The 25,399-nt window shown below is 42.2% G+C and overlaps 1 protein-coding gene across 1 annotated transcript; it reads right to left on the minus strand.

Moving 5' to 3' along the window:
• Window positions 1-6,213: 6,213 nt before the first annotated feature.
• magoh (mago homolog, exon junction complex subunit) lies at window positions 6,214-20,438 on the minus strand. The gene is made up of 5 exons (XM_068036430.1): window positions 20,299-20,438; window positions 16,456-16,514; window positions 16,135-16,245; window positions 7,753-7,835; window positions 6,214-6,805 (listed from the first exon to the last, which is right to left on the minus strand). The coding sequence occupies exons 1-5, from the start codon at window positions 20,384-20,386 to the stop codon at window positions 6,706-6,708; spliced, it is 441 nt and encodes a 146-aa protein (XP_067892531.1). The 5' UTR covers window positions 20,387-20,438; the 3' UTR covers window positions 6,214-6,705.
• Between the last annotated feature and the right edge of the window lie 4,961 nt (window positions 20,439-25,399).

Below are 25,399 nucleotides of genomic sequence, written 5' to 3' on the forward strand. Positions count from 1 at the left end.
GTGCTGATTGGTTGACAGGTGGACTCTGATTGAAAGAGGCGTTGCCATGGAGAATGCACCAGTTTATGGTGACTACAGTTAACTGCCAAGCTTTATTTGAAATTTAAACCAGGCAGCTTGACTCTGATTGATCAAGGTATTTCCCTGAGGAATGAATCAGCGTTTGGCTGTCACTTATTTTGTTTAGCTGAAACAGGCGCAATGTGTGTACATGTTCTTTCTGTCTGCAAAGAACAGGACCCTGTGTATTAATAGATGTAGCTTCCAATGTGCACAAATGCGCCACACTGCAAGCCTGACTGACAATCTTAAATTGGTTGTCAGCATAATTCCTAGCACACTGAGGATTATTTAGCAAATGTTGTCCAATCACGGAATCACATCTAATGTTGGACACTGTGTTTTGAGTTTTGCAAACCCGGGCTGGTTGGATACAGTCTGTACCTTACCCGTCGCGAACAGCAGAAGAGGCATGTTGTTTGATACAGTCCACCAGTCTTTGGGATGTACTGCCTATATACCTACCATCACACTGGCATTGAAATTCATATACCACATTACTCATTTGTGTGAAAGGCAGAACATCTTTTTGGCTTGATGGCAGCATCCTGTTAGTGGTGAACGCCACACGTGTTGCTACTGCATAGTAGCAGCGTGAAACAACTTCATCTGTTGCTCAAATTTTTGGGATACATTACCCTTCCAGGGTAACTTTTCAGAACCAAAAATGACAACCTTAGACCCGTTCATAAGTTTTGTGCGATATACAGCAAGAAATGATCTGATCAGGGTAGCCATTGTCACACAGGATGCCTTTGACCAATGGAGTACCGCAAGGATCAGTGCTTGGGCCTCAGATATTCACAATCTATATCATTGCTTCGGATGTGGGGACTAATTGTAATATTTCCAAGTTTGCAAATGACACAGAACTTGGTGGGAATGAGTTGTGAGGAGGATGCAAGGAGGCTTCAAGGGGATTTGGACAGGCTGAGTGAGTGGGCAAGAACATGGCAGATGGAATATAATGTGGATAAGTGTGAGGTTATTCACTTTGGTAGGAGGTCAGGATATTTCTTAAATGGTGAGAGATTGGAAAGTGTTGATGTCCAAAGGGACCTGGGTGTCCTTGTTCATAAGTCACTGAAAGTTGGCATGCAGGTGCAGCAAGCAATTAGGAAGGCAAATGGTATGTTAGCCTTTATTGCAAGTGCATTTGGATACAAGAGCAAAGAAGTCTTGCTTCAATTGTATAGAGCATTGGTGAGGCCGCACCTGGTCCCAACCACCTCCTCTTCACTATGGATGTCCAATCGCTCTACACCTCCATCCCCCACCAGGATGGTTTAAGGGCTCTCCGCTTCTTCCTTGAACAGAGGCCCAACCAGTCCCCATCCACCACCACCCTCCTCCGCCTGGCTGAACTTGTTCTCACATTGAACAACTTCTTCAACTCCACCCACTTCCTTCAAGTAAAAGGTGTTGCTATGGGTACCCGCATGGGTCCTAGTTATGCCTGTCTTTTTGTCGGATATGTCGAGCATTCTTTGTTCCAGTCCTACTCAGGCCCCCTCCCCCAACTCTTTTTCTGGTACATTGATGACTGTATCGGTGCCGTTTCCTGCTCCCGCCCCGAACTGGCAAACTTTATCAACTTTACTTCCAATTTCCACCCTTCTCTCACCTTTACATGGTCCATCTCTGACACTTCCCTTCCCTTCCTCGACTTCTCTGTCTCCATCTCTGGGGATAGGTTGTCTACTAATATCCATTATAAGCCCACCGACTCCCACAGCTACCTCGACTACACTTCTTCACACCCTACCTCCTGTAAGGACTCTATTCCATTCTCCCAGTTTCTCTGTTTCCGACGCATCTGCTCTGATGATGCTACCTTCCATGACGGTGCTTCTGATATGACTTCCTTTTTCCTCAGCCGAGGATTTCCCCCCACTGGTGTTGACAGGGCCCTCAACCGTGTCCGGCCCATTTCCCGCACCTCTACACTCACCCCTTCCCCTCCCTCCCAGAACCATGACAGGGTTCCCCTTGTCTTCACTTTCCACCCCATCAGCCTCCATATCCAAAGGATCATCCTCCGCCATTCCCAGCACCTCCAGCGTGATGCCACTACCAAACGCATCTTCCCCTCCCTTCCCCTGTCAGCATTCCGAAGGGATCGTTCCCTCCGCGACACCCTGGTCCACTCCTCCATTACCCACACCACCTCATCCCATGGCACCTTCCCCTGCAATCGCAGGAGGTGTAATACCTGCCCATTTACCTCCTCTCTCCTCACTACCCCAGGCCCCAAACACTCCTTTCAGGTGAAGCAGCGATTTACTTGTACTTCTTTCAATGTAGTATACTGTATTCGCTGCTCACAATATGGTCTCCTCTACATTGGGGAGACAAAACGCAGACTGGGTGACCACTTTGTGGAACACCTCCGCTCAGTCCGCAAGCAGGACCCTGAGCTTCCGGTTGCTTGCCATTTCAACACTCCCCTCTGCTCTCATGCTCACATCTCTGTCCTGGGATTGCTGCAATGTTCCAGTGAACATCAACGCAAGCTCGAGGAACAGCATCTCATTTACCGATTAGGCACACTACAGCCTGCCGGACTGAACATTGAGCTCAATAATTTCAGAGCATGACGGGCCCCCCATTTTACTTTTATTTTTAGTTTTTTTTTCTTTTTTACATTTTTTACAACTATTTTTTCATGTTTATTTCATTTCATCTTAGTTTGTTCAGTTTGCTTACCCACTGTTTTTTTTCATGTCCGTACTTGCTGCTGTTCAACCTTCACCCTATCTGTACTAATGCTTTGTCTTTCAACACACCATTAACACATTGTTTGCCTTTGCTCCATAACCTTTTGGTCAGCTATGTGGCCTTATCCAATCTACACCTTCTCCTTTGTTATCTCTTGCCCCACCCCCGCCTCACTTGCTTATAACCTTTGACATTTCTAATATTTGCTAGTTCCAAAGAAGGGTCACTGACCTGAAACGTTAACTCTGCTTCTCTTTCCACAGATGCTGCCAGACCTGCTGAGTGGTTCCTGCATTTCTTGTTTTTATTTCAGATTTCCAGCATCCGCAGTATTTTGCTTTTATTTCTATGTAACATGAGTTCAGTTTCACCATGGCACTTTGAGAATTTGAATTTAATTTTAATCCATAAATAAAAACCCAGCATCAGTAAAAGTAACCATAAAGCTACTGATTTGTAAAAAGCCAACTAGTTCATCCTTTAATACATCTTTTCAAACAACTAATTATCTTCCAAAAGAATTTATGAACTCTGCATCAAGTATGGTTTATGGCAGAGAATTACAACTTTTAACCAACTGAAAACATTTTTTGTCAGCATCCTAATTTTTATAATTACTGTATCTTAAATTGACAGCCTTTTTGCAATCTCAATGACCAGTGGAAGCAATCTATTATTTGCCTTATCATTACCCATCATAATCGTGAAGGAATCTATCAAGTAGCCACTAGAACTTCCATTAAAGGAAGGCAGTACTCCAATAAGACCTTGATGGTTTTATTTTGGAAAGTTTGGGGGCGGGGGGGGGGGGGGGGGGGGAAAGAGAGAGAATGCGGTTTTCCTCTATTTAAAATATATCAATTCACACATACTTCAGTTAAATAATTCCTCCAGAAATTTAGCTCTTCATTTTGTGTCATGTTTTTGTCTTCTTTACCAAAGTCTCTAATTTATGCTGTTATGTTCCTTAGGCACTTCTGGCTCTCTTATCGTACTCAAGTGCCATTTTTCAAATGAACCATCGCAGTGATCGTCAGGATCCCTGGCTGATTTTTCTACATCATAGACAAGGAATTCAGATGCAAGTTGTTGTGTCTCAACTAGTACATAACTGAAATCAGCTAACAAGCCTTGAAGCATTTTTCTTTTTAAAAACCCTGCTCTCTCCACATCCCTTTGGCATCAGGTAGTTTTCAGCACTTTGAGAAAATAAAAATCTCTCTGTGCAGCCAAATATACAGAGAAAAATGTAATATACTGAAAAGTTATGTTTCTGAAAAGCAAAATTATTAGAACTATGCGTCCACTAAACAGTAAATTTTCCTTTAAAATATAAGAATGTACATCAGTTTCTTTTGAATACTGGAGCATTGTATTTGTCTTCACAAATTTAATATTGTGTCCATATCTTCCCTTTATCACATAAGGATATGAATCTATTTTTTCATATTTCTTTCAGGTTATACACCAACTTCTGTTGTTCTACAGCCCAGTGTCTGCTCTCAGCTGACTATTAGGCAATGTTAGGTAGTGAGCCATGATTTACCTTCCCTGCAAGCTGGATAGTAGATTAAGAATTTAACACCATGTATGAAAAAGAAATCTCCATCCCGCCACAGGTGATGTCAAATCTATTACCCTACCATTCTTTCATGCTGTGCACTTATCATCATAGTACAAAGGAATGGATAAACGTCCAGTGCTTTGAACATTATTTTAAAAAACTCATCCACCTTATTTATATTCATTTATATAAACCAGTCCTAGATGACTCTGATATTCCAGTCAAAACAGAAATCAAACAAATGAGCACAATTTGATATGAAACTTAGAAGCATTGTGAGAATAGTATAGAACTTCAAAAGGTCATAGACAAGTTGGTGGAATGGGCAGACAGGTGGCAGATGAAGTTTAATGCAGAGAAATGTAAAGTGATTCATTTTGGTAGGAAGAATATGGAGAGACAAAATAGAATAAAGGGTACAATTCTAATGGGGATGCAGGAGCAGAGGGACCTAGCTGTATATGTGCATAAGTCATTGAAGGTGGCAGGACATGTTGAGAGAGCAGTTAATGAAGCATAGAGTGTCCTGGGCTTTATTAATAGTGGCATAGAGTACAAGAGCAAGGAAGTTATGTTGAACTTGTATAAGACACTAGTCCGGCCTTAGCTGGAGTATCGCGTCCAGTTCTGGGTGCCACACGTTAGGAAAGATGTGAGGGCATTGGAGAGAGTACAGAAAAGATTCACGAGAATGGTTCCAGGTATGAGGAATTTCAGTTATGAAGACAGCTTGGAGAAGTTAGGATCGTTTTCCTTGGAGAAGGTTCATAGGGTGATTTGATAGAGATATTCAAAATTATGAGGGATGAGGACAGAGTAGCGAGAGAGAAACTGTTCCCACTCATGAAAGGATTGAGAATGAGAGGGCACAGATTTAAAGTATTTGGTAAGAGAAGCAAAAGTGACATGAGGAAAAACCTTTTCACGCAGCGAGTGGTTAAGGTCTGGAATGCGCTGCTTGAGAACATGGTGGAGGCAGGTTCAATTGAGGCATTCAAAAGGGAATTAGAGAGTTATATGAAAAGGAAGAATGTGCAGGGTTATGGGGAGATAGCTGGGGAATGGAACTGAGGGAATTGCTCTTTTGGAGAGCCAGTGTGGACACTGAATGGCTTCCTTCTGCACTGTAACAATTCTGTGAATTTCTTTGTATATAAAAATGTTAGATGAGATACTATGGCACTAGTGAAAGAACAAAAAACAGGATTTTTAATGATTCCCACCATCACCAAAGCAAAGGAGAGCCCACCAGTCACTATCTTGGTAAAGAATTAATTCACTGCCCATCACGTTGCTGTTGTCACTTGAAGTGGCAGCATCTCTGCCATCACAGGAAAGCAGCTTCAGTATTGAAGCCGCAGCTTGAGGACAGAGTACCTGAGGGGAGGCGGTGGCATAGTGATAATGTCACTGGATTAATAATTCAGATGTCCAGGCTAATGTTCTGGGGACATGGGTTCAAATTCCACCATGGCAGATGGTGAAATCTGAATTCAATTAATTTTTAAAAATCTGGAATTTAAAAAAAAAGCTAAGTCTATTGGTGACCATTGTCGATTGTTGCAAAAAAAACCCCATCTGGTTCACGAGGGAAGGAAATCTGCCATCCATGTCTGGTCTACATGTGATCCCAGACCCACTGCAAATGTGGCTGACTCTTAACTGCCCTCTGAAATAGCCTGGCAAGCCACTCAGTTCAAGTACAATTAGGGATGGGCAACAAATGCTGGCCTTGCCAGCAATGCCTGCATCCCATTAAATAATTTTAAAAACAAACTTAAGTTATTCACAATAAACCCTTGGAACCAGCTTTCTATAAATAAACCTTCAAATTTACTGCTTGCTGTTAAAATGAAAACATCACCAAAGGCTTAATTTGGCATTTTACTAGTTTCTAAACATGAAACCGACAAGACATTTACAACACATGGTTAGCTAGAACTTTTAAATGCCAGAAAGCAGACATTTGCTTTCTAGATACAGTAAAATACTTAAAGCTCAGTGCAGTAAATTACGCTATTAGTTTGAACTTAGACCTTTTGCTTAAATGTATAACCAGATGGCCCTTTGGTGATACGAATACATTAGGAAATGGCAACACCATCCACATATTTTTATTAATTTTTTTATTCCAGCATACAAACCACACAAATTTATCCAATGAAGTTTATTTTAATATAAAAAAGAAATTAAAGTGTTTTATAAACAAGATGGAATTGTTATATATTCACATAAAAAAATTTACCAAATCCACAATCCACATTAGATAAAGTTAGTTGCTGCAACACATACAATTCTTGCCAGCCCATCTCTTCCCCCTCCAGTCCATCCCCAATCCATCATCCTGTGTGAACACCAAACTCTTAGATAGGCTTGATCTTGAAGTGCAGCCCAATGAGACTGAAAACTAAACATTTTAAGTCCTGGACCAGGTAGTAGAATACTCGCAGACCCTCTGGATCCCTAGATGCAAACATTTTTTTTTCCATTTAGAAAAGGCATGCAATTAGAATTACAATAGTTAAAAACAAATCAGCCAAATTTCTATCTAACTGATACCCTGCAAAAAAGTAGTGTGGTAGCATAGTGGTTATGTTATTGGACTAATAATCCATAAGTCTGGATAATTATCTGGATCCATGAGTTCAAATCCCAGTTGGGGAAATTAAATTCAGTTAATTAAATAAATCTGGAATAAAAAAGCATCTATCAGTAATGCTAACCCAGTAACTACTGGACTGTCGTTAAAGGCTTAAGGCAATGAAATCTGCTGTTCTTACTTGTCTGGCCTATATGTGACTCAGATCCACAACAATGTGGTTGACTCCTAACTGCTCTCTGAAATGACCTAGCAAGCCACTCAGGTGTACCTAACTGCTACATTTAAGGATGGGCAATAAATGCTAGCCATGTCACTACCCATGAATGAATAAAAAACAATCTCTATTTTATATCTTCACATTTTGATTTTTTCTCCTAACAGACTATGTCTCCTTCCATCCCAAATACATTCATTCTGGGATGCATTTCCAGATGCAGTTGACATTTTTCAATAACTCATTAAAGTGGCCATTCTTCATATGTGGATCTGAACCTCATGAGCAAGGTGTCTGGCTGTGGGTGAATCTCAACCAAATTCAAGTCTGTTCCCAGACATGGACTTTCCAGGGTGTCAATTCATAATGTCCATGAGAAGGATTCTAAGCTGATTCTTCTCATCTATAGCACAGAGATGCTGACACCAATTGCAGCAGCCTAACTGTCACATTGGCTGAACACAGTTATAAGCACTTTACTTTTAGAAGTAGATGGTTTAACCCAAAACATAAGACCAATTGTTACAGCAATATACTGTTCTCCACAGTTGAATTTTTTTATAATTTATACATTATTACCCAAATAACACTTACTTGGATTGGTTTACATCAATTAGAGACCCAATCTTAGATGTTGTAAATGAAATATGTTCATCTCCTATTACAATCTCTAACTCCTGTTATAAACAAAATATGAAAGATTAGCATACATTTAAGGAGGTTCCACAATCAACAGCGCAGCACAAAATATGGATTTATTCAAATACTGTGTACTGACATCTTCTGATGATTGATTGCAGATTTTTAGACAAATTCTGTGTTAATTCCATCATAATTAATCATTCAATAACTTTCAGCACCCTACCAAATAACTGCTAATGCAGGCCACAGGTGTTTGCAGTGGTGGCAATCTCTTCTTTGAGTCTGAAGATCTCGAAACAAAGTCCACCTCCAGAAACCTGAGCCTATAATCTAAGCTGACTCTTCAGTCCTCTGCTGTGGGAGTGCTGAGTGTTGAACACACCATCTTTCTGATGAGACATTAAACTTAGGACCTGTATGCCCCCTCAGGTAGATGTAAAAAATCCCATGAAAATATTCAAAGAGGAGTAGAAGAGCTTTCAAAACATCCTGGCCAACATTCATCCCTCAACCTCAACCTCTAAAAATAAACAACATTATCTGGTGATGACAGGGCTGCTGCGTCTGCTCACTGTGCAACTGTAAAGTGTGCATATATAGGTGCCCTGTGTATCATCTTTGGTCTTGGTTGTCAAGCATCCCCTAACTGAATAAAGAGTATCAGAATTGCTAGATGAAAAAAGACTAAAGTCTATTTAATTCAACTTCCATATTTAGTTACATGATACAAAAATAATGGAGTTGTAAACTAATCATAGCAATCAATCATTATCAATTAGTCTACGCCAGGCCCAGACATGCCCCAAGGAAGATCCCAATGGTGGAGATCTTTGGGAACCGTAGATCCAAAGACACCTGTCCCTCCCAAGAATACTACTTACCATATATCATATCTCAAATTACTCATATTGTATCCCAAAATGTTATTTTTGGAAATAAATCTATCTAATTTGCATTTGAATTAATCAACTATCTGTTTCCTCTGTCTCCCTATGCAGTCCATTCTATGGATTGACCACTCATTCACTGAAATATTGGCCGGAATTTTACGCACCCCCCCCCACCAAAAGAGCGGGAAGGGGGGAAATGGAGCGGGAGGCTCAGGGGGCCCTTCCTGACCTGCTCCCGCCTTCGCCGCCATTTTACGCAAGGTAGTGGTGAAAACCAGGCCAGCCAACCGCCACCACGGGTTTTACCCTTGGCAAGCGGGTGGCCCAGGTCCGAGAAAAGCCGCATGACAAAAGCAGGCGGCTCTCTGACAGCCTCGGGTGAGGGGGCCTTCATGATTGGGCACCCTGTGCCCAATGGAGGGCTGCCCCCGCTGCCCTAACCACCCCCAATACACAACACGCACCCCGCACCCCCACCCCTCCAGTCCACCACCCTTGCCTCACTGGGGCCCGACCGATCACCCCCAGCGAGGCAACAAAAACTTACCTTGGTTCTGGGGCTCCCCAACATCATCTTCTTGAAGCTGGACTGTAGTCCCAGCAGTGGCCACTGCTTTCGATGGCACTGCTGGGACGAAGAGCTGCCAGCCTGCTGATTGGCGGACAGCTCCAAGAGGTGGGACTTCCTGCACCAAGTGAGTGGAAGTCCCGCCTCATAACAGTTAAAGGCCGGGGAACTGCAAAATGCGGGTCGGATCCCCAGGCCAGGCGGAAGCAAGTTCGCCAACGACTTTTCAGTCAGTGGACGGCTCCCGCCCGCCGAGGGAGAAATCCTGGCCATTGTTTCCACTGATTAGTTTTGAATTTACTGTTCTGGACAAGGTTACATAAATTGTTATGTCTACGTTATCTAGTTCCTTTAGACACCTAAAAGCTGTAATATCATCTCTCAACCTTCTCTTTTCCAGTGAACGTGCCCAAATTATATAATCGCTCCTAACAAGGCCTCCATTCCTTCAGTCATTCTGCTTGCTTTCTTCTGTGTCCTTTGAATAGCTACAATATCCTTTTTGTACTGAGGCAACCAGAACTGTACAAAATTCTCTAAGTGCAGTCACACCAATGATTTATAAAGTGGCAGATTATCTCACTATTTTGGCTCAATATTGACCTTTACTACATCCCAACATCTGATTTTCTTTACTCATTGCCACCAAACATTGTTGCGATAACTTCAATTTGTCAAAGGAGCCCAGATCTCTCTCATTTTCCATGCACATAAATTTTCTTTCCTCTTATCAACAATGACTAGAATTTATATTGCACCTTTAATGTAACAAAAGTCCCAAGGCACTTAAAAGGCAGGCAGAAGAAAATGGAAACTGGCTGGAAAGGGAGAGATTAGGAAGAATGGCAGAAAGTTTGGTCTAACAGAAGAGTTTGGAAAGGCTTTTAAAGGAGGTGGAGGGGCAGAAGTTTAGGAAAAGAATTCCAGACACTACAACTTGTGTAGCTGAAGGTTCTGCCGCCAATGGTCGACAACTGTGATGCACAAAAATTCATGTCCAAAGAACAAGTGAGTTTGAGGGCAATGAATCGCAAAAGGCAGGAGAGCTAAGCTGGAACAAGGCCATGAAGAAATTTCAATGTGAGGATTTTCAATATAATATACTGGAGGCCAGAAAGCTAATGTCGATCAACAAAGACAGGATTGCAAAGTGAGCTGGACTTGAGAGGAAAGTAACAGGACGCAGTGGCATTTTGGACAGGCTGGAATTTATGGAGGCCAGTGAAGAATACATTGGTGTAGTCAAGTCTGGAAGTGACAAAAACAGGTACAAGGGTTTCAATGGCAAAGGGGCTGAGATAGAGGTAGGCAGTGTTGCAGAGATGACAGTAGCCTTTGTGGAGGAGAACAGGGGGTCTGAAACTCAGCTTAGAGTTGAACTGAGCCCTGGTTTACCCTCCCAAATTCAGTAAAAATGAATCCAATTATACTGCCTCAGTGCTGTAGTGGCTGATGTTTGTAACGGGGAAAGACTGGGACCTTCCTGCGTGTATACCTTAGTTCCAATCTAAGCAGCACTTTTGCCACCAGGGAGCCATTTATCATAATGTATTTTAACTTGCCTCTGAATAGTATGTGGATTGCTCCTTGAGTGAGAACATTGCCTGCAGATTGCTCTGGGTGACCCCCACCATAACAACCAAAATAAAATTCAAAATAAATATAATTTTTTTTTTCATAAAGAGGTGTGTTATGACCCGGTGAGAAAGGGGTCTAGGGTTCCCTCACAGCCTTCATCTGGTCTTACAGTAACAGGGTTTAATTTTAAACACACCGTTTTTTTAGATCCCCCTTAGTGAATTCTTGTTCATTGCTTTCCAATTATAAGGCAAAGAAACTTAAACTCTAATTCGGTTAACGCTTATGGATACGCGACGTGCCGACACTAGCATGCATATATGATACACACGTGCAGATAGAGACAGAAAAGAGCAGAAGAAATAAAGTGGAAAAGCTTGAGGCAATATCTGAAGATGGTTTTGGTTACTGTTCTTCGAGTTCGCTGTAAAGTCCTTGATTATAGGTAGGTCTTGCTTTTCGTTGGGGCCCAGTATTCTTCTTGAACCTTGTTCGAGGTAGGAGACTTGTGTTCTCAGAGGCTTGTGAGAAAGAGATGAGGACAGGAGAGATCTTCTCACTCCAGGAGCAAACAGTCTTTGTGTTCAAAAACTCTGTGGCTAGTTCAAAAAACACTGGATCAGCCGGTTAGTCATGTGACCAGCTGGTTTAACCATTCCTGGCTTTTGTGGATTGTATCACCTTAGCAGTCTTTGGAATGCTCTTACACCTTCACTGTCTGGTGATCAAAATCCATTGTGGGTTGAATGTGTCAGGGAATGGTCCTTTTGTCTCCACAAGCACTGTCTATTAATATGCAAATATTTTTCAGCTAAGTGTCTGGATGCTCTTGTAACAGGCCTTCTCTTCTGCCCAGCAAGTTTGAAATCAATGTTCATATGACAAAATTAATATGCCTCATTCTTGGCAGGTGGGGGCCTGCATGACAGGTGCTAATAAGGGGTTTCTTCTTGTGTATAAAAGATAGTTGCAGGTATATTAAGGCATTGGAGGCCATGTATAAAAGAATGCAAACAATTTGGTTCAGTCCAACAGAGTGACGGGTAGTGGAGGCCAAAAGACCATGGCTTCAGTTTTCCCCATGTTAACTTGAAAGAAGCTATAAACATACGAATTAGGAGGAGTAGCCCACTCGGCCCCCTCGAGCCTGCTCCACCATTCAATAAGTTCATGGCTGAACTGATTATCCTACATTTTCACCGACTCCCTTACTTATCAAGAACCTATCTACCTCTGCCTTAAAAATATTCAAAGACTCTGCTTCCACTGCCTTTTGAGGAAGAGAATTCCAAAGACTCACGACCCTCAGAGAAAAAATTTCTCCTCATCTCTGTCTTAAATGGGCGACCCCTTATTTTTCAACAATGACCCCTAGTTCTAGATTCTCCCACAAGGGGAAACATCCTTTCCACATCCACCCTTTCAAGACCCCTCAGGATCTTATATGTTTCAATCAAGTCACCTTTTACTCTTCTAAATTCCAGCAGATACAAGCCGAGCCTGTCCAATCTTTCCTCGTAAGACAGCCTGCCCATTCCAGGTATAAGTCCAGTAAACCTTCTCTTTACTGCCTCCAACGTATTTACATCCTTCCCTAAATAAGGTGTGGTCTCACCAATGCCCTGTACAACTGAAGCATAACCTCCCTACTTCTATATTCAATTCCCCTTGCGATAAACAACAACATTCTATTAGCTTTCCTAATTACATGCTGCACCTGCATATAACCTTTTGCGATTCATGCACTAGGACACCCAGATCCCTCTGCATCTCAGAGCTCTGCAATCTCTCACCATTTAGATAATATGTTTCTTTTTTATTCTTTCTGCTAACGTGGTCAATTTCACACTTTTCCACATTATACTCCATTTGCCAGGTCTTTGCCCACTCACTTAACCGATCTATATCCCTTTGTAGCCCCCTTATGTCCTCTTCACAACTTACTTTCCTACCTATGGGCGGCACAGTGGCGCAGTGGTTAGCACCGCAGCCTCACAGCTCCAGGGACCCGGGTTCGATTCCGGGTACTGCCTGTGTGGAGTTTGCAAGTTCTCCCTGTGTCTGCGTGGGTTTTCTCCGGGTGCTCCGGTTTCCTCCCACAAGCCAAAAGACTTGCAGGTTGATAGGTAAATTGGCCATTATAAATTGTCACTAGTATAGGTAGGTGGTAGGGAAATATAGGGACAGGTGGGGATGTTTGGTAGGAATAGGGGATTAGTGTAGGATTAGTATAAATGGGTGGTTGATGTTCGGCACAGACTCGGTGGGCCGAAGGGCCTGTTTCAGTGCTGTATCTCTAATCTAAAAAAATCTAATCTATCTTTGAGTTATCAGCAAATTTAGCAACCATACCTTCGGTCCCTTCATCTAAGTCATTTACATAAATTGTAAAAAGTTTAGGCCCCAGCACAGATCTCTGTGGCACACCACTCGTTACATCTTGCTAACCAGAAAATGACCCATTTATGCCTACGCTCCGTTTCCTGTTAGCTAACCAATCTTCTATCCATGCCAATATGTTACCCCTACACCATGAGTTGTTATTTTCTGCAATAACCTTTGATGTGGCACCTTATCAAATGCCTTTTGGAAATCTAAGTATAATACATCCACTGGTTCCCCTTTATCCTCAGCACATGTAACTCCCTCAAAGAACTCCAATAAATTGGTTAAACATGATTTCCCTTTCACAAAACCATGTTGAGTCTGCCTGATTACCTTGATTTTTTCTAAATGCCCTGCGCAAACGTCTTTAATAATAGCTTCTAACATTTTCCATAAGACAGATGTTAAGCTAACTGGCCTGCTTTGTATCCCTCCCTTTTTGAATAAAGGAGTTACATTTGCTCTTTTCCAATCTAAAGGAACCTTCCCCGAATCTTGGGAATTTTGGAAAATTAAAAGTAATGCATCAACTATCTCACTAGCTACTTCTTTTAATACCCTAGGATGAAGTCCATCAGGACGCGGGGACTTGTCAGCCTGCAGTTCCAACAATTTGCTCAGTACCACTTCCCTGGTGATTGTAATTTTGTGTTCCTCCCTCCCATTTCCTGACTTACAGCTAATACTGGGATGTTACTTGTATCCTCAAGAATGAAGACCAATGCAAAATACCTGTTCAATTCATCTGCCATCTCCTTATTATCCATTATGAATTCCCCAGACTCATTTTCTATAGGACCAACGCTCACTTTGTTAACTCTTTTCTTTTTTAAATATCTATAGAAACTCTTACTATCTGTCTTTATATTTCTAGCTAACTTTCTCTCGTACTCTAATTTAATTTTACCTTCCTTATCAATCTTTTAGTCATTCTTTGCTGTTTTTTATATTCTGTCCAATCTTCTGACCTGTCATCCATCTTTGAGCAATTATATGCTTTTTCTTTAAGTTTGATACTATCTTTAACAGTTTTAGTTAAACATGGATGGCGGGTCCCACCCTTGGAACTTTTCTTTCTCGTTGAAATGTATCTATTCTGTGTATTCTGAAATATTCCCTTCAATGTCTGCCACTGCATCTCTATTGACCTATTCCTTAACCTAATTTGCCAGTTCACTTTAGCTAGCTCTGCTTTCATGCCCTCCTAATTACCCTTATTTAAGTTTAAAATACTAGTCTTGGACCCACTTTTCTCTCCCTCAAACTGAATGTAAGATTCAATCATATTATGATCGCTGCTACCTAGGGGCACGTTAACTATGAGGCCATTAATTAATCCTATCTCGTTGCACAATACCAGGTACAGTATAGCCTGTTCTCTGGTTGGCTCCAGAATGTACTGTTCCAAGAAATTATCCCGAAAACATTCTATGTACTCCTCATCTATGCTACCGCTGCCCATCTGATTTTTCCAGTTTATATGTAGGTTAAAATCCCCCATTTTTATCGCTGTACCTTTCTGACAAGCTATGAATCTTTGGTCAAATGATTTGACAACATAATTGCAGTCGAGAGGTTCAGAGAAGTCTAAGAGAGATAGAAACGGGTCTCATTTGCACATGTATAGAAACTGATTTCACATCTGCAGACGATGGGCTTAATTTTACCCATGTTGGAAGGGAGCCATCCACCGACTGAAAAGTCAGTGGCAAATCCACCTCCGCCAGGCCTCCCGCTCCATTTTACGCTCTACCCCGCCGCCATCCCGCTCTTTTGGTGGGGGGGGGGGGTGGGTGCATGTAACATTCGGCCCATGTCTTTGAGAGTCAGCAACAAGATGTAGAAGAGGAGGGCCAACGATACAGGCTTGGAGAATAATCACTATTTAGTGTTTAATACAGTGCTGTCAATAAAGAAAAACTTGCATTTATATAGCGCCTTTCATGACCTCAGGACGGCCCAAAGTACTCCATAGAAAATATAGAAATAGAACATTTTTTGAAATGTAGCCACTGTTGTACCGTAGGAAACACGGTGGTGAATTTGCACACAGCAAAATCCCACAAACAGTAACGTGATAATAGCCGGATAATTTTTAAAAAAATGTTGGTTGAGGGATAAATATTGACCAGAACACCAAAAATAATGCCATGGGATATTTTACACCCAAAAGACGGCACCTCTGACAGTTCAGTGCACTCTCAGTACTGCACTGGAGTGTCAACCTAGATTTTGTGCTCAAATCTCTGGAGTTGAACTTAAACTAACATGTGATCTCAATACTCATTTTTGCATGGTGTTTGTATGTGCACTATAACCTTCTTGTGCTGGTAAAATGGAATTGTGAGTCAACATTCGTAGCAATCTCTCTGATGAAGTTAAAGAACTGCTGACGAAAACCGCATTAAGGTGTGCCGTGTCTAATAAATTTATGTCAGAATTCCAAACTTTGAAGAGAAATACTGAATGGTGATACATTTTACATAAATTTACACATGAAATATATTTAACAGTATAGCGTGAGTGTATGCAAGGCGTTTTCCACAAATTTGAGTGCATGTTGCTAAAGCAGCGTCACTGTAGCCACATCTATGGCTAGTCACCAATTTCTATTGGATACAACACTCGTGGTCTAACAAAAAATGGCTGCGGGGGGTCCCCATAGAAGTGTATTCCAATATGGGTTAGCGCCTTCAGGAGAGAAAAATTATTAAAAAATCTCTCAAAACACACCACAATCTACAGACTATCTGTTTCACCCATGATGTCTTTAGCTTTTGTTAACTGGAATCTATCCTCGTTCTTTCTGGCGAGTTCAAAACAGTTGCCAAGTGGTGGATTTAAAAAAAAAATTATTCTAACGGTATGTGTGCTTCCTCTGAGTTTATGAAAAATAAAGGGTAAAATACTGACCTGTCGACCTACTCGGTCAGGTGGGGGCCACAAAGCATCATCTTCCTTTGTGATTTCACTGTCTTCTATGATTCTCTTTAGTTCCTCCATCACACTTTTATGGACATATGCCTATAACAATTATAAAAGCACCAACTGGTAAGTTACAAGAAAATATAAAACTGTATAAATTACAAAACAAGCTTTCATCAAGTTTAAATTAAATCCAATCTCAGAACAGAAGCTGTTTTACAATCTAAATGACATCCATTTAGAATTCAACTTTCAAAATTAATTGAGTTTTCTCCAATTCACAACATAAAAAGTTTCAACCATGCTTACCTCCTTCCTAATCATAACGTCATTTTTGTAATTGCTGTTGTTTGCATATCTGAGTTTACCTGTCAATCAAATAAGAAATATGTTTGATTCATATCAATCCCAGGTACCAATTCACTTCTTAACGTCTTATATTTTCTCTCTTTCTCTGATCCCCATAACATTAACCCCCTGTATTTAAGATAGCAGCACATTCCCAGGCTACCATTAATGCTGTAAAGAGATTCTGCTGCTAGATAATGCTGCGTCAGTGATAGGTTTAGTTTAAAAAGGTGAAACCTGAAGCATGTAGATCCTTCAGCAGAAAAGTGAAAACTGTTGATGCAATTAGCCCTGGAAGCTATGAATTAGTGAAATTCCGATCCATTTCCTCCCCTCTCCTCCTTCCTACCAATTTCTTCTATCCTCGCCTGAGGTGTTCACTCCTTCTTGGTGTAACATTCCATGGTTGCCGGTCACCCATCTATCTCATGGGGCGCCTTTCACATGTAAGCTTGAACAGTGAATGTCAGCAAACTATTTGACCACAGAGTCAAATGTACTTTTCTGCAGGGGTAGCTGAATGCCAACTAAGAGCAGGAACATTGACTCTTCTACCCTCCCTATCTCAAGGATACTGAAGCCAACTACAATTTGTTGGCTGGTTGAACTAACTCAGCCAAAAACAGGAATTCAGACAGTCAAGCAATCCTGCCATGCATCCATTCAGGTATCGCAATATTATAGTTGAAAAATATAAATAATGGGGAAGGAATGGATCCTGTTGATAGAAAGTAACTATACTATAGCTTTAGCTTAAAAGCCTTAGGATAGAAAATCTGGAGCCTGGGAACTCCTGGTCTGCATGGCTCAGCTACTCACTGCCTTATGAGGAGAAGCAATACTGTAGACCTTCCAGTAAAATCATAAAAATGTCAATAAGATTTCACTGTGACAATTTCTAGCTTCCAGTACTAATCCACCAAATCCTTTTCTGATAAAGAAGCTGCATGACAGGATTGCTCAACTATTTGAAGGCCTGATTCCAAACAAATTATCCAGGTGATTTTAGGGACAGCAAGATAATAAATTAGCAGATACTGTAAGAAAACCCCTTATTCTGTTTAGGCAGGGTGTGCAGAACAATAAACAAAATTTTAGGATCTTAATTATTACTTATAGCTGATTTACGTACATCACAGAGATAGATATAAAATGAATGCACAGGAGCAAGAAATTAACCCCCTCAAAATAAGCTCTCCCAAAAGCAAATATTAGTTTAAACTCTGATCAGACAACACATCGTTATATCAGACAGCCTCCTGAGATTCCCAACATTGAGCAACTCCCTCTTGATGACATCATTAGCAATTTAATTTGTTTGCATTGTTAATTTGAGTATATTTTTGTTTTAACAGCAAATTTCATAAATGCAATTAGTGTTTATTAAATACATAACATCCACTTTCAGCAGAGTTATTCACTAAGGTTTCCTGAAAAGTTTAAATTCAAAGCAACTTCTTCCAAGGATCATCTCACCAGAGCTCCGTAACTGCAGAGAAATGGAACATATTTAGAGCCCATGTCACTGAGCTCTTCATGGCAGGACAAGCCACTTCTTCACAGGAAGAAGAAACTTATTGTAGAACAGATAATTCTTTAAAATTATGGGGAGGGAGGAAGGTTGAATTCCAGCGCTGGCAATGTCCCACAGGAATGAAGTCTAGAAACAAAGCAGGCCTGCCACAAATGACCCAAGCTGTATTATGCTTTATACCACTGATTTATTCTTTATTCGATCCCAAAGTTAACTGTTGCCCAGCAGTTCTGGCCATTCACTCGAGTGTGCAGGCATATATATCAAACCAAAGAAAATGACTTTCAATTCTGAGACACGCCACAATTAGGCACTTTTTCCTCCAATGTTTCAAGTTTTTTGCACCGAAATGACATTGCACCACATTGAAAAGTTGCATATTATTGGAAATGTTTTCTAGACCTACAAGCAGAATATATTTACATAACAATTAAGGTGGTGGGGGGGGGGGGGCGAAGAAAGGAAGAGTGGTTTCATTTCTTCCAGGTTGGCTTTGTAGGGTTGGAGAGATGTTGTAATTATTTCCTCCGGGGTAGGTTTGTATGCATTAAAGGTGTGCACGGGTTACTTTTTTAGATTTCACTCTGAGAGGTATTTGCTGGACCATATGGCACACTTTTTTCCTGCGAAAAAGTCACCTGAAATTGCCATATGTCTTATGCCCCGAAGATTACGCCCAAATATTTCTTATGGTCCAGCAAATAGGATGTATGTGTATATATATCTGTGTGTGTGTGTGTATATATATATATACACACACAGACACACACACAAGTCCTGCCAGCAAAACAACAAATTGCAATTATATAGCACCTTTGACATAAAATGTCCCAAGGCATTTCATAGCAGTGTTAACAATATTTGACACCTCACCATGTTCGGATCTGAAGTTCTGTTAATGGATGATAAATAGCTGGGATGTTTAAGATAATAGGCTGAACAGGTGTTGTTAGGAGTGCAGAAGTAAGCTCTGTGACAAGCAATAAACAATGCCCACCAAAGCATCCTAGTCTCTGTTTCCTTCACAAACAGGCTTGCAAGTTTCTCTAACATACCACACAGGCGTTATTACGACAGGTGTTCACAAACCAAATCAAAGAGGCTGATTTTAAGGAACATCTTAAAGGAGAAGAGAAAGCTGGAGAGCAGAGAAATTTCGGGAGGAACTTGGGACATTGACAGCTGAAGTCTTGGCCACCGGTGGTGCAGAAAATTGGGGGTGCACAAGAGACCAGGATTAGAGAACGGCAGAGATCTGAGACAATTGTAAGGCTGGAGGAGGTGGCACAGATAGAGAGGAGTGAGCCATGGAAGTCTTTGAAAACAAGAAGGAAAATTTTAAAATCAAGGCATTTGCCAGACCAGGAGCCAAAAAGAGCTTGCAAACTGGACAGAACAGAGTAGTACACCTAGTGAGAGTCACAAGAGGAAACGTAATTCACTTGCAGGGAAAACAAAACTGGATGTCATAAATATAAGATAATCACTAATCAATCAAATTAGGAATTCAGTAGAAACTTCTTTATCCAGTGAGTAGTTAGAATGTGGAACTTACTACTCCAAGCAGTAGCTGAGGTGACTATGGATACATTTAAGGAACTAGATAAACACATGAGGGAGAAAGGAAATGAAGGATATCCAAACAGGATGAGATCAAGGGTGGGATGAGGCTTGTGTGGAACATAAACAGTAGCATCGATCAGGAGGACCAAATGGCCTGTTTCTGTGCTCTAAATTCCAGCCAAAATTGCCAGCAGGGAAAACAAACACTATACGTTTCACATCTTCAGATCATCACAGCCAATGCATTAATGTTGTTGCTCAAAACACAAACGCAGCAGGGTGTTTGGGGATAAAAAAACAAAAAATGCTGGAAATACTCAGCAGGTCTGGCAGCATCTGTGGCGAGAGAAGCAGCGTTAACATTTCAGGTCAGTGACCATTCATCAGGGTGTTTGGGAATATTGATGCTGCCCTAGATTCCGGGAACCTTGAGCTTCACAGACCTCCTGCCCCTGCATATAATGTCTGTTTCTGAGAAGGCTGTGTGCAGGATGAACAGGGTCTGTTTTTTCACAGTCAGGATGTTGTACAGGAGGGTTACTGTTGCACATTATTTAGAGCCATGCAGGAGCAGCAGCCGCGGGCCTGGCCGGGCCGAGCCGAGCCGAGCCGAGCCTGGCCTGGCCTTCACTCCGACCCAAAGAACCTCCCGAGGCTCGGACTTCACTGCCACACTGCGGACTCAGAACATTCCGCACATCTCTTACCGTCCGGCCTGAACTCAAACTCCAAGAACTCGTGGCCAAACTTGCCCTTGTGTCCCACATAATAGCGCAGATAGAAATCACTCGACATGGTCCCGCCGCATTAGCCGCCTGGCATCCCACGTACACTGCGTCAGACGGCGCGCAGCCGCGTATTGCGTCACACACCACGTGGGTGGGAAAGGCGCTTTTGGTCGTCTGGTTCTCCCCAGCAGTGAAGCTGGTGTCAGCTGCTCCTGGAAACAAGTAGCTTCAACACTGGGGAAGACAGTAAGGATTAAAATCAGCACCAGTGATACAGATTGGAAACAGACTCAGGCCATTATTGGAGTAGATTCCATTCAAGTCTGTTGGCATCCCTCCATCTACAAAATGTGCCACGCTTGCAAGCATCCTTGAAGCGGAGCTAGCCCCGGTTACCTTACTATATAGAATGTCCTTGGATTTGCAACCATCTTCCATCCTGCGGACGTGTCTGATTCACTGAAGCCGCCTCTGTTTGATTAGTGCCAACACTCTTGGGAGCTCTGCCTTTGAGAGGACTGCCACATTTGTGATTTTTGTATTATCAGGATATACCCATAATGTGCCGCAGACAGCGAAGATGGAAGTTATTGAGCTTCTTTTCCTGGTAGCTGTTAGTCACCCATGTTTCACAGCTATATAGCAAGGTGCTGTAAATACAAACCTTATAAACCATCCGCATGGGTCTAAGGGTCAGTTTGGTGTTATCCCATGCGCATTTCACAAAATTGCCAAAGGTGGTAGCTGCTTTCCCTATGCATGTACTAAGTTCTGCATCAAGGGACAGATTGTCTGTCACCATGGACCCAACATAGCAGAATTTGCTAACTACTTCCAGTGGGGTGTTATTTAGTGTGATTAGAGGTGGAGATGCAACACCTTGTCCCATGACCATGGTTTTCTTAACGTTTACAGTCAAGGAGAACAAGCTACAGGCATGGAAGAGACAGTCCATGAGTCTTTGTAGCCGAGTTTCCATGTGGGCGACTGGCGCAGCATCATCATCATATTGAGGTCAGTGGAAAGAAAAATCAAGTGGGGCATGTAACGGATGGCCAATCAACAACAGAGGGTTAACTGTCCAGTGGTGCATGTTAAAGGCTGTGAAATCTGGCTCCATAGCACTGGTAGGTTGTAGAAAAATGGCATATGCTCTGCTTCTGACCACTTAAGGCACAGCAAGCGCAGAACGCCATCTTGCTGAGGCTGTAAGTGGGGGCATTATATGTGTGAGCCAGAAGTATGCAGCGTAGGCAGGTTGTGACATCAGTCAGCGTCTGATGCCGATTTGACCCCAGCACTGCCATTTTGGACCTCGCTGCTCTAGTTAATGTCCTCTCTTAAACAAACACAGCTGAACAGGTGTTCAGCAGCAGAAAGGACCACCCACCCCCCACACCCCACCAAAACTATTTAAAGGAATCATCAATAACTTGCAGGTTATTTGCTGATTACTTTGTACTGGCTCTATTTAAGTTTGTGGAAGTGCTGAAGGAGTTGGTAACAGTTGATGAAGTTTGCAGGGAGTGGTGCTGCATTTGGGTAAGGTGTTGCTTGTGACTGTAAGGGCTCTGAGCACACCATTTGGATATAGTAGCTGCCTCGGGCTGCTGCACGAGATGAAGCAGAGGCACCAAAGAAGACAAGCTACTCAGAGGAATGAGGGGCAGAAGGGTTGACAGAAGGCCTTACCCGCTTTGGGTCTTCTGGGAGCACTTTTCCGACCTCCACCTAAGCAGTGTATGCAATCCCTGTGCTTCAACAAGGAGGAGATCACTGAACTCTGCCACCTCTTGGAACCAGACCTGCAGCCTTAGAGAGGGATGAGGATGGAACTTCCCACAAAGGTGACCTTGACCATCAATTTTTTCATGACCGATCCTTCCAAGCTGGATCAGGCAACATGCTAACATCTCACAATTCACCAACCATTCCTGCATGAGGAAGGTGACAGAGTCTCTGTGTGCCAGGTGATGGGACCTCATTGTCTTCTCTCAGAACAGTGAAGCAGGAGGAGCATGCATGTGACTTTACCAGGATAGTGGGCTTCCCCATGATGCAGGGTGCCACTGACTGCACACACATGGCTTTTGTGGACACTGCACCTCAATGATGAGCTGTGCCAAAACACAAAGGTTGCCAATCAGTGATTGTGCAGTTGGTGTGCAACCACACTCAGCGCATCATGCAGCGCATCATGCCTGCTACCCTGGCAGCAGTCATGATGCATTTGTTCTGCACCCATTCACTGGTCCAGCAATCTTTTAGCCACAACTTCAAATCAGACGAGGGCTGCTCGGTGATAAAAGCTTTCTGCTCTACGCCTGGCTGATGACTTCCCTCCACAACCCAATTATACCTAGCCAGCACTCATATAATGGGAACCCTGCTGCCATGAAGAATGTCAGCGTGCAGCCAATTGGGGTGCTAAAACAATGGTTCCTTTGCCTCAACTGCTCTGGAGGAGCCCTCCAGTACTCACTGGAGTGGGTATCCCAATCCATTGTGGCCTGTTGCATCATCCACCTCAGGAAGAGGAGGAAGCAGAAACAAGACAGCTGGCACGTTTACATTCCAGATGGGCTGTCCGTGAGTGCGCTGTCTCTGTTTCCTATGAATAAGACCTCAAATCCCCATTGTTCAACAATTCAACAACTTATCATCCCTCTGTTATGGACCATCACAGTGCCCTCTTAGCCACCATCCTGAATTAAAAGCCACCATAAAACAAGATTTCCATGCCAACTTTATCCAATAACGCTTCCAATACTTCATACAATACTCAACTATTCTCTCCTGTGCCTTCCCTTAGCGCCTGTCTTGCCTAGCCTGGCAATGGCCTTACCTTTGCCTGACCTAGTGCTCTTAATCAGTGCTACCCCAGTGGCTGCAGCATGGCTGGTGGAAAGCTGCTGACCTTCAGTGGGGGCGACTGCAGATGGCCTTGAAGGATGCCCAAGAATGACACTGGGCATAGAAGATCCAGCTTCAGACTGCACAACCTTGGTATGGGCAGCAGCATTCTGGGTGGCCTGGCTGACAGGCAACAGCTAGGGTACTGGCAGAGTGACAGTGGTTGGAGCATGAATGCTGTCATCCTAAGAGAGGTATTATGGTCACATGATGAGAGGTTTGGGTGGTTCCCACTGCTCAACTCCCACCTGACGGCAGCAAATACTGTTTGTTATTAGGGTTTAACTCTTTTGTGTTTTATTTGTCAAACAGACAACAACTGGTTTTCTTGTAGGTTTAAAACAGAAAATAAATTATTTATTGATCAATACGTCTTAACCTGAAATTGTCGTAACCGCATCCACTCACGCATTTGCTCACACACACACAAGAAGAGACACAGAGGAAAAAGGGTAAGTGATTATAAGTGGGAGTGGGAGGGGGAGTCACAGTAAACCTGTTGAATTATCTTGGAAGTCAAGTTCTCATTGATTGCAGGCCTGAGGTGCTTGTAGATTTCTCTCTTGGTTGAAAGTTCAGTTGGAGACAGTGGATCACTTCTAATTCTCCGCGTATAGAGTGTAGATGCAGAATTCTACAGCAGGGCACATGCCTTCTGTTTTGGAAACAAGCTTCTTGGATGCTGCTTTCTGGGTGTGTGTCTCTCTCAGCTGCTGGTGGGCCGAAGGGCCTGTTTCAGTGCTGTATCTCTAAATAAAATAAAATAAAATATCTAACCTATTCCAAAATATGGTACCTGCAATTGCACCAATACTTAACCATTTTCACAGTCCTCTCCTTCCCCTTTTCCCACCACGGGCCTTTAATTCTGTTCTCAATTTTTTTTTCTTCTGTGCATAATCCCCATTTATTCTGAGCACGGTTTTTAATCAAGAAATCTTTCACAATTTTTCCTACCAACTGATCGTAAAACCCTTGATACTCCTGTGGACACAGGCCTGGGGAAAGGGGAATGCCTTTGAACCATAACAGAACAGGTACAATTTCATAAACTATGTTGTTATACAATTGTTTGTATGCTTAACTGACTATCAATCCATTAATCGGTCTTTCATTCAATTGAGGGCACTCGGTGCTGTTTCCCTTTTCTGTTTCGTTCTTCCTTTTTGTCATGATGTTAACCTGGATTGGAATATAGGTTTGCAGGATTGCTTTCCTGTTGTGTATAAATCCAATTGTGCAACATTTCACCCTTCCTTGGTGTCTCTGGCTTAATTTGGGCCAATTCAGTGATTGTAGATCCCTACTAGGATAAGGAAATCCCATTCTCTGTCTTGCTGGCCCAACACACACTTCATCACCAAGAGCAATTATGCACTAGCATTCCATCTTTTATCCTTCTCCCTCCTCCGTTGTTATTGTTTCATTGTCAACATTATCCATAGCCCCGTCACTCTGATCAGAAAAGATCTTATGGCCGTAAGTGGTAACATGTTAGCCCATTGAGTAGGATGATCTGTACAGTGAGGTTACAGGTCATCCTGTAACCTGTACAGGGCAACCTGTACCTCAGGATCAGTTATAGCTTTTAAGTATTGTTTCCAGCATCCTATTTGCCTTCTCCACCGTCTCTAAGGATTGTGGATGATGAGAAATATGTAATTTATGCCTGATTCCCATAATTCCCTGTACCTGGGTGAATTTTTTTTCAAATGTGATCCTGATCCCTGAATACCATCGATTGTTTTGGCACCCCGCATCTAAAGGTCACTTCATTCAATAATATTCTCAACTATTAGCACATAAGTACATATAATGCAGGCAATCAATCATGCATGAACTTAAATGATTCTCCAGCTCTCCCTTTACCTGTATCCAACTTGTGATAGTTCTTACTAAGTATTATTACTCCACAAATACTTAATTACCCAATCCAAATTTCTTCCCCTTTTACTTTAATTTTACTCATTTTGACCAATACCAGTGTGTTCAATTCAATCCTAATTGTTTCAACATCAGTTTCTGTATGGAGTATGTTTCAGTGCCTTGATGATTTAAAAATGTGTCTCACTCTACTGGCCACATTACCATTTCATGCCATGCTGTTTGTCAAATAGTTGCACATGTCTGAGACTTGTTCTTCAATGCATTTCACCAAGTATTTCTA

Source organism: Heterodontus francisci, chromosome 8 (assembly GCF_036365525.1).
Source record: "Heterodontus francisci isolate sHetFra1 chromosome 8, sHetFra1.hap1, whole genome shotgun sequence".
NCBI lineage: Eukaryota > Metazoa > Chordata > Chondrichthyes > Heterodontiformes > Heterodontidae > Heterodontus > Heterodontus francisci.